We start from the raw sequence: 10068 nt of genomic DNA on the forward strand, positions 1-10068 counted from the left end.
TTGTAGTTTAGTTCTTCAGTAGTTTGTAGTTTAGTTCTTCAGTGGTTTGTAGTTTAGTTCTTCAGTGGTTTGTAGTTTAGTTCTTCAGTAGTTTGTAGTTTAGTTTTTCAGTAGTTTGTAGTTTAGTTCCTCAGTAGTTTGTAGTTTAGTTCTTCAGTAGTTTGTAGTTTAGTTCTTCAGTAGTTTGTAGTTTAGTTCTTCAGTGGTTTGTAGTTTAGTTCTTCAGTGGTTTGTAGTTTAGTTGTTCAGTGGTTTGTAGTTTAGTTCTTCAGTAGTTTGTAGTTTAGTTCTTCAGTAGTTTGTAGTTTAGTTTTTCAGTAGTTTGTAGTTTAGTTCCTCAGTAGTTTGTAGTTTAGTTCTTCAGTAGTTTGTAGTTTAGTTCTTCAGTAGTTTGTAGTTTAGTTCTTCAGTGGTTTGTAGTTTAGTTCTTCAGTGGTTTGTAGTTTAGTTGTTCAGTGGTTTGTAGTTTAGTTCTTCAGTAGTTTGTAGTTTAGTTCTTCAGTAGTTTGTAGTTTAGTTCTTCAGTAGTTTGTAGTTTAGTTCTTCAGTAGTTTGTAGTTTAGTTCTTCAGTAGTTTGTAGTTTAGTTCTTCAGTAGTTTGTAGTTTAGTTCTTCAGTAGTTTGTAGTTTAGTTCTTCAGTAGTTTGTAGTTTAGTTCTTCAGTAGTTTGTAGTTTAGTTCTTCAGTGGTTTGTAGTTTAGTTCTTCAGTAGTTTGTAGTTTAGTTCTTCAGTAGTTTGTAGTTTAGTTCTTCAGTGGTTTGTAGTTTAGTTCTTCAGTAGTTTGTAGTTCAGTTTTTCAGTGGTTTGTAGTTTAGTTCTTCAGTAGTTTGTAGTTTAGTTCTTCAGTAGTTTGTAGTTTAGTTCTTCAGTGGTTTGTAGTTTAGTTCTTCAGTAGTTTGTAGTTTTCTTCAGTAGTTTGTAGTTTAGTTCTTCAGTGGTTTGTAGTTTAGTTCTTCAGTGGTTTGTAGTTTAGTTCTTCAGTGGTTTGTAGTTTAGTTCTTCAGTAGTTTGTAGTTTAGTTCTTCAGTAGTTTGTAGTTTAGTTCTTCAGTGGTTTGTAGTTTAGTTCTTCAGTAGTTTGTAGTTCAGTTTTTCAGTGGTTTGTAGTTTAGTTCTTCAGTGGTTTGTAGTTTAGTTCTTCAGTGGTTTGTAGTTTAGTTCTTCAGTAGTTTGTAGTTTAGTTCTTCAGTAGTTTGTAGTTTAGTTCTTCAGTGGTTTGTAGTTTAGTTCTTCAGTGGTTTGTAGTTTAGTTCTTCAGTGGTTTGTAGTTTAGTTCTTCAGTAGTTTGTAGTTTAGTTCTTCAGTAGTTTGTAGTTTAGTTCTTCAGTGGTTTGTAGTTTAGTTCTTCAGTAGTTTGTAGTTTAGTTCTTCAGTAGTTTGTAGTTTAGTTTTTCAGTAGTTTGTAGTTTAGTTCTTCAGTAGTTTGTAGTTTAGTTCTTCAGTAGTTTGTAGTTTAGTTCTTCAGTGGTTTGTAGTTTAGTTCTTCAGTGGTTTGTAGTTTAGTTCTTCAGTGGTTTGTAGTTTAGTTCTTCAGTAGTTTGTAGTTTAGTTCTTCAGTAGTTTGTAGTTTAGTTCTTCAGTGGTTTGTAGTTTAGTTCTTCAGTAGTTTGTAGTTTAGTTCTTCAGTGGTTTGTAGTTCAGTTCTTCAGTGGTTTGTAGTTTAGTTCTTCAGTGGTTTGTAGTTTAGTTCTTCAGTAGTTTGTAGTTTAGTTCTTCAGTGGTTTGTAGTTCAGTTCTTCAGTGGTTTGTAGTTTAGTTCTTCAGTGGTTTGTAGTTTAGTTCTTCAGTAGTTTGTAGTTTAGTTCTTCAGTGGTTTGTAGTTCAGTTCTTCAGTGGTTTGTAGTTTAGTTCTTCAGTGGTTTGTAGTTTAGTTCTTCAGTAGTTTGTAGTTTAGTTCTTCAGTGGTTTGTAGTTCAGTTCTTCAGTGGTTTGTAGTTTAGTTCTTCAGTAGTTTGTAGTTTAGTTCTTCAGTGGTTTGTAGTTTAGTTCTTCAGTAGTTTGTAGTTTAGTTCTTCAGTAGTTTGTAGTTTAGTTCTTCAGTAGTTTGTAGTTTAGTTCTTCAGTAGTTTGTAGTTTAGTTCTTCAGTGGTTTGTAGTTTAGTTCTTCAGTAGTTTGTAGTTTAGTTCTTCAGTGGTTTGTAGTTTAGTTCTTCAGTAGTTTGTAGTTTAGTTCTTCAGTGGTTTGTAGTTTAGTTCTTCAGTCTAATCAAACATTCCACCGTCATTAAACACAGTCTCCGTCTCTCTCCCCTGCATCTGTTTGTTTTTCCTGAGTGAAATCAGCGCGTGCCCAAACGGAAACTCCCATTTTTATTTAAATCCTTCCCTCTTTTCCCTCCCCCAACACTCCCACCTAAACAGAGCGGGACACACCCACTTCCCTGACCTTTTCCAAACTAGAGGTGTGAAAACACCCTGCTGGAACAGGGGAGTTCATGGCCCTTTAACACCACACAGGCTTGATGAATGAATGAATGTGTGTGAGTGTGTGTATGGGTGTGTGTGTGTGTGCTGATGAAGGTCGCTGTCTCTCTGCGTCACACACACCTCGTACTCCTGCGACAGATGCAGGTTGTCGTTGGCCTTCAGGCGCTCCATGTGCTCGGGCAGCTCAGACACGGGGATCGGCGGGTGACTCATCATTCCTGCAGGGTCAAAGGTCACGGTCACACCTCATGTGTTGAGTATGTGTGTGTGTGTGTCCATGCATCACTTTCTGAGTGTGTATGTGTGTTCATACATGCTTGTGTCTGAACGTAAGTGCCGTTATGTCTCTGTGTCTGTGTGTGTGTGTGTGTGTGTGTGTGTAAGTGCCGTTATGTCTCTGTGTGTATGTGTGTGTGTGTGTGTGTGTGTGTGTAAATATCGTTGTGCGAGTGTGTATATGTTTGTATCTGTCTGTGCATCTTTTGTGTGTAAACCTGTGTCTGTGTGTGTGCATGTCTGTGTGTGTGTGTGTGTGTGTCTGTGTAAGTGTGTGTGAGATATATGTGTGTGTGTTCGTGCCTGGAGTCTGGAAGTTGATGCGCCTCATCTCCACAGGGTCAGTAGGGTGGTGCGCCATCATCTCTGCGTTATTCAGCAAACACTTCGTGCCCGGCTCTGAGTCTTTGCGCTTGCTGAAGAGTCAAAACACACACACACACACACACACACACACACGCACATACACACACATTATTAAGCAGAAAGAACAATAATTCTCCTCCAACAGCACAGACATTAGGGAACACATCAGAAAAGCCAAAGTCACTGAAGCAGAAGCGGTCGAGATATCTTCACTCTCATGTTAAACACAAACATGCTGATGAGGGAGAGTGTGGGTGTGTGATGATGAAGCAGAACCGCAGTGTGTGTGTGTGTGTGTGTGTGTGTGTGTGTGTGTGTGTGTGTGTGTGTGTGTGTGAGCGCAAGAGCTGTATATCAGGGATCAGACTTCACTCACCCATCAGGTTTGCTGGAGTCCCATCAGGTGCCACACACACACACACACACACGAGCAGAGAGAGAGAGAGAGAGAGAGAGAGAGAGATTACTACACACATCTGCATCTGGACACCTGCAGATCACACCTCAACACCAGACTGGAGTATAAAGTCGAGACTGCGGCCCGTTTACACAGTGTGAACTGAAGGAGAGGATGCAGGACTCCACTCTGAGCCCTAATATTGAGGGAAACGCCCAATCAGAGAGGAGAATAACTGCAGCCCCGCCTCCGTGTTCAGATGTCTCCGCCTGCTCCATCACAGTGACACACACACACACACACAGCAGCAGCAGAGCTGAACACAACACGGCCTCTGCAGCGGCTCCAGAACACTGAACCACAGCAGAACTCATGCGCTTCACACTAACACACATCAGTGCACACGCGGCCTGAGAGAGTAGAGTGTGTGTGTGTGTGTGTGTGTGTGATGGAGCTCATCCTTCATGATCTGGTGAGAAGTATCTGAGCACTGCTGCAGGCGTGTGGATATTAATATCTGCTCCTCCATCACACCGCTCCATCATCTGCACTGGAATAGCAGCTCCTGCATATTTAATCACTCATTATTCTCCTCATTTCCATCCTCACACACACACACACACACACACACACACACACACACACACACACACACACACACACACACACACACACACACACACACACACACACACACACACACACACACACACACCTGCTCATCACCAGGGTAACCAGCACTGGCTACAGCAGAACTCTGGGTTTGCTCACAGTAATGCACATTACAGACTTATGAGGGTATTTAGGTAAAGACGCGCGTGTGTGTGTGTGCGCGCAAGTGTGTGTAAGGTCTGTGTAAGTGCATGTGTATATGTATGTGTCTGTATGTGTATGTCTGTTTGTATCTGTGTACATTTGTATGTGTGTGTGTGTGTGTGTTTATGTCTGTGTGTTTTTGTGTGCATATATGTGTGTGTGTGTATACGTTTGTGTATGTATTTGTCTTTCAGCATGTGTATATGTGTGTGTATGTAAGTGTGTATATGTGTGTATTTTTGTGAATGTGTGTACATCTGAGTGTGTATGTGTGTTTGCATGTGTGTACATGTGTGGGTGTATGTGTGGATGTGTATGTGTGTGTGTGTGTGTGCATGTGTGCGTGTGTGAGTGCTGTTGAGACGCACTTCTTGTAGAGCAGGATGGCGATGACGATGCAGATGATGAAGACGACCGCCAGCACGGGTCCCACCACCCAGATCAGGCCGTCACCGGCATCCAGCGGCTGCGGGTCCGAGTCTGGAGCGATCACCGGGTCTGTGTACGGGCTGGCCACAAACATCTTCTGAACACACAACACACAGCACAGTTACACACACACACACACACACACACACTGAAACACACACTCGGCTGGCTCCTCTTACCCCGGTGGTGGAGTTGAGCTCTGCCAGGATGAAGAACACATACTCCTGTCCCGCCTCCAGCGCACGGTTGTCGAAGCCGCCGTAGTCTTGCTGGTTCCCCAGGGTGAAGAAGGCAGGGAGGGTGGCGGGCGTGAAGCGGGCAGTGATGTATGCCCGCCGCAGGTCCACCTGACGCTGGCGTGGGTCCCGCTGCTTTTGACTGATGTCCTTCAGCAGCTGAAACACACACACACACACACACACATATTGTCACACACACGCACGCACGTACACACACACACGCGCACACACACACACACACACACACACACACACACACACACACACACACACACACACACACACACACACATACACAGTGTCACACACACACACACACACACACACACACACACACACACACACACACACACACACACACACACACACACACACACACACATACACAGTGTCACACACACACACACTCTCCAGCACTGCCAGCTAGGGTGATCTGAGTGGTTGCTGGGTGGTTTAGAGGGCACTAGAAAGTTAGCGTAGTTGCTAGGGTGTTATGAGTGGTTTCTATGGTATCCAGAGTGGTTGCTAGGGTGTTCTAAGTGATTACCACAATATCCAGAGTGGCTGCTAGGTGGTTGAGTGGTTGCTAGGGTGTTTTGGGTGGTTTCTATGGTGTTCAGAGTGGTTGCTATGTTGTCCAGAGTGGTTGCTAGGGTGTTTTGAGTGATTACTACAATGTCCTGAGAGGTTGCTAGGTGGTTGAGTGGTTGCTAGGGTGTTAGAGAGGTTGCTAGGGTTTTTTGAGTGGTTTCTATGGTGTTCGGAGTGGTTGATAGGGTGTTCTGGGTAGTTGCTATGATGGTTTGAGTGCACTATTTGATGTTCTGGGTGGTTGCTAGAGGATTCTGAGTTGTTTCTAGTATGTTCTTAGTGGTTGCTATAGTGTTCCAAGTGGTTGATAGGATGCTCTTCTGTTGTTGCTAGGGTGTTCTAAGTCATTTCTGCATATTCTTAGGGATTTACAGGGTGTTCTGAGTCGTTGCTAGGGTGTTTGTAGATGTTTTTGTTTATTCTTAGTGTTTGTTATGGTGTTCCAAGTGGTTGCTAGAGTGTTCTGAGTGGTTGCTAGGGTGTTCTAAGTAGTTTCAAAAACATTCTTAGTGGTTTCTATGGTGTTCTGGGAGGTTGCTATGGTGATTTAAATGATTGATAGGGTGTTTTGAGCGGTTTCTAGGATATTCTTGATGGTTGCTAGGGTTTCAGAGTGGTTGCTAGAATGTTCTGAGTAGTCCCTAGGATATTCCTAGAGGTTGCTATGGTGTTCAGAGTGGTTGACTGGGCATTCTGAATGGTTGACAGGATGTTGAGTGTTTCTAGGATACTCTCAAGGGTTGCTAGGGTTGGTGGGTGGTAATTAGAGCATTCTGAGTGGTTGCTAGAGCATTCTGAGTAGTTTCTAGCATATTCTTACTAATCGCTATGGTTTCTGATTGGTTAATAGAATATTCTGACTAGTCTCTTATATATTCTTAGTGGTTGCTATGGTGTTCCAAGTGGTTGCTAGAGTGTCCTTAGTGGTTGCTATGGTGTTCTAAATGGTTGACAGGATGTGTTCTGGGTGGTTTCTAGGATATTCATAAAGGTTTCTATGGTGTTCTGAGTGGTTGCTAGGGTTTTCTGAGTGTTTTTAGGATATTCTTAGTGGTTGCTAGGGTTTCTGAGTGGTTGCTAGGATGTTCTGAGTAGTTGTTATGATGTATTCTTCCTGCCATTTAATATACAAACATTTCTATACTCTATCAGACGTCACTGTTCCTCACAGAGGCAGCAGCTCTGCATTAGTGCTCTCGCGTGCGTGTGTGTGCGTGTGTGTGTGCGTGTGTATTATATATCTATAACTCCAGCGCTGTGCAGGCCAGGGTGAGTGTTGCTGCTGCTGTGGAGTTTTACCTCCTCCAGGTCCATCTCATCAGGACTCTTCAGCTGTCGGTTCACTCCTCTGCCTCTCTTCAGAGGAACCACCACCACATAGATGTTCCTGCAGATTCACACACGCACGCACACACACACAGAGACACACACACACACACACACACACACACACATCATCGTTTTAGAGTCATCATCAGTTATAATCCATCGTCTCTCTCCTCCTCAGACGATGTGCATCCCTGAGCTGCAGTCCCCATCAAGCATGATGGACAGACGGAGTGTGTGCGGAGCGTGCTGTGTGTGTGTGTGTGTGTGTGTGTGTGTGTGTCAGTGAGGATCTGGAATGATCTTCCTCCTGAGCTCAGCAGAGTCTGCAGGAGCAGCCAGAAGCACAGAGTGACTGCAGCCCTGAATTATTCACAGCAGAGCAGCAGCGGTGTGTGTGTGTGTGTGTGTGTGTGTGTGTGCACGTCATGCATGATTCATATGTCCTCCCAATGTACTGTAAATTTGTGTGAGTGCACATGCAGAGTGTGTGTGTGTGTGTATGTCATGCATTATTCATATGTCCTCTCTGTGTACTGTAAATGGGTGTGCGTGAACCACGTTTGTGTGTGAGAAAGAGTGTTTCCACAAATGTTAGACTTTCTCACTCTCTCTATATGTGTGTGTGTGTGTGTGTGTGTGTGTGTACCTGACGTTGCTCTGGCTGTCCAGAGAGGGCAGTATGAGGGTGAGGGTGGTCTCGGTCTCGCGGGTGTGGTCCAGCTCGGGCCGGCGGATCAGGATTCGTGGAGATGTTTTGGCGTGTATGCGGTGTCTGAGGCCGCTCATGTTCCCTGAAGACTCACGCGTGATCTTGAAGTCGTAGCTGGTGTTCGGCTCCAGGTTCGGGATCACGGCCTTCCTCAGCCGCGCGTCCACCACCACCGTCTTCTTGTTGTACTCCACCTGAGGAGAGATGCAGCTTTACTAACACACACACACACGCCAACACTGACAGTCTCAGTCTGATAGACGTAAACACGCTCTGCTCCAAACACCCGAGAGCCACCTACCTAGGGGACACGTTTGTGTTAATCAACATTAAATATAAAATTCACAAAAAAATAAAAACTAAAGCGACTTAAAAACGACCTAAAATAAAATATTAATTATCAAACAAATAATCTGTCTTCAAAATTAATAATTACTCATTCTGTGGCAGAAAATCTGAGCTGCGGCTGTTTAAACATTAGTAGATGGCGCCAAACACATGTTTAACTACAAAAGATTATTTTTTTATTATTTATTTATAATTAATTGTAAGAGAAGAGGTAATGCAGCAGTGCAGACTTTGCTCTGGTCGACACGGGACGTGTCCTCCTGAAACAAATCAACATGAAACAAACTAAAACTAAACCGAAATGTGCAGCCAATATAATTAACATTGCAGAGCACACGCAGCGATCCTGAACCACCGAAAGAGTAAGTCAAGTGTGTTCTATTAGAGTAAATCTGAATCACTCTGCATTCACATGCCACACCCACATCTAACTAAGACCCGCCTTCATGTTTAAATGCCACGCCCACATAAAACTAAGACCAGCCTTCATATTTAAATGCCACGCCCACATCTAACTAAGACCCGCCTTCATGTTTAAATACCACACCCAAATCTAATTAAGACCCGCCTTCATGTTTAAATGCCACACCCACATCTAACTAAGACCCGCCTTCATGTTTAAATGCCACACCCATATCTATCTAAGACCCGCCTTCATGTTTAAATGCCACACTCATATCTATCTAAGACCCGCCTTCATGTTTAAATGCCACACCCATATCTATCTAAGACCCGCCTTCATGTTTATATGCCACACCCATATCTATCTAAGACCCGCCTTCATGTTTAAATGCCACACCCATATCTAACCAAGATCCACCTTTATGTTTGACTGCCATGCCCATCTCACTCAGATCCGCCTTTATGTTTGATTGCCACACCCACATCTCGATAAATGCCACACCTACATCTCCCTCAGAACCACCTTCAAATTTAAATGCCACACCCACATCTCCCTCAGAACCACCTTCAAATTTAAATGCCACACCCACATCTCACTTTGATCCGCCTTCATATTTGACTGCCACACATCTCACTCAGAACCTGTCATCATGTTTGATTGCCACGCCCACATCTCAGACTCCCTTTCATGTTTGACCACCAGGCCCACATCTCATTTAGACCCGTCTTCATGTTTGACTGCCACGCCCACATCTCACTCAGATCCGCTTTCATGTTTGATTGCCACGCCCACATCTCACTTTGACCCGCCTTCATGTTTGACTGTCATGCCCACATCCAATAAAAAATGCCACACCTACATCTCTCTTAGACCTGCCTCATGTTTAACTGCCACGCCCACATCTCACTCAGACCCCGCCGTCATGTTTGATTGCCACTCCCACATCTCAGACCACCATGCCCACATCCCATTTAGACCCGCTTTTATCTTTGACTGCCACGCCCACATCTCACTCAGACCCGCCTTTATGTCAGAATGCCACGCCCACATAATTTACCCTCATGCATTGTTTGAAGCGTGTGTTATTTCAGTATAAAGGCTTGATGTGGAATTTGAGCATTTGATTGGATGTTTGGGTGGATTCCTATTAGTGGATATCAGTAAACACCAATCAGAAAAGAGAGTTTGCTGAAGAGGGAGTGGCAATATTAATTATTTTGAATATTAAATGACTTTACACTAAGTAATGACGAGCAGCAATACACCAATTAGAAACCAGCACTGATCAGAAGTGTTTTCCACAGACTTCCTGTGTGTGTGAGAGTGTGTGTTTTCCTGTGTGTGTGTGTGTGTGTGTGACTCACAGTGAAGGGGTAGGGGGCGCTGCTCTCCGGAAACTCCCAGGTCAGCAACACACTCGTCTTTGTGGCCAAATTCACAGAGAAATTCCTCGGCACGTCTGTCGGAAAACACACACACATGGCAAAACATGAGACTCCGACACACACACACACACACACACGCACACAGTCTCAGGTGAGCCACGCGGTGAGGACGTGTGTCCGCCAGGGCTGTGCAGGGGATTGTGGGGGATGAAGAAGGTGAGTGTATGGCGTCAGGACGGACACATATGCGGCGCTCCGGTGAGAGCTGGCCCACATTCAGCTGCTAATGAAGGAGAGAAGGAACACACACACACACACACACACACACTACACTGATCTCTGTGCCACACTGC

General features: G+C 44.2%; 1 protein-coding gene across 17 annotated transcripts in view; it reads right to left on the reverse strand.

Annotated features, from left to right (window-relative positions):
- The window catches only part of ptprsb (protein tyrosine phosphatase receptor type Sb), a 117080-nt gene that overhangs the window by 16885 nt on the left and 90127 nt on the right, over window positions 1-10068 (reverse strand). For 4 of the 17 annotated variants that reach the window (XR_012395543.1, XR_012395535.1, XR_012395539.1 and 1 more), the window contains 7 exons: window positions 9695-9789; window positions 7517-7773; window positions 6841-6928; window positions 4891-5106; window positions 4647-4808; window positions 3007-3119; window positions 2548-2645 (listed from right to left, as the gene is read on the reverse strand). Coding sequence is in view for 11 of the 17 variants with exons in the window: in XM_073932506.1 (XP_073788607.1) it covers window positions 2548-2645; window positions 3007-3119; window positions 3446-3457; window positions 4651-4808; window positions 4891-5106; window positions 6841-6928; window positions 7517-7773; window positions 9695-9789 (1037 nt within the window). In the remaining 6 variants the exon portion in view is untranslated. Of the gene's footprint in view, window positions 1-2547; window positions 2646-3006; window positions 3120-3445; window positions 3458-4646; window positions 4809-4890; window positions 5107-6840; window positions 6929-7516; window positions 7774-9694; window positions 9790-10068 lie in introns of all 17 variants that reach the window. The other 13 variants (XM_073932529.1, XM_073932545.1, XM_073932524.1 and 10 more) reach the window with 5 other exon arrangements.

The sequence above is a fragment of the Danio rerio genome, chromosome 2, assembly GCF_049306965.1.
Source record: "Danio rerio strain Tuebingen ecotype United States chromosome 2, GRCz12tu, whole genome shotgun sequence".
Classification (NCBI taxonomy): domain Eukaryota; kingdom Metazoa; phylum Chordata; class Actinopteri; order Cypriniformes; family Danionidae; genus Danio; species Danio rerio.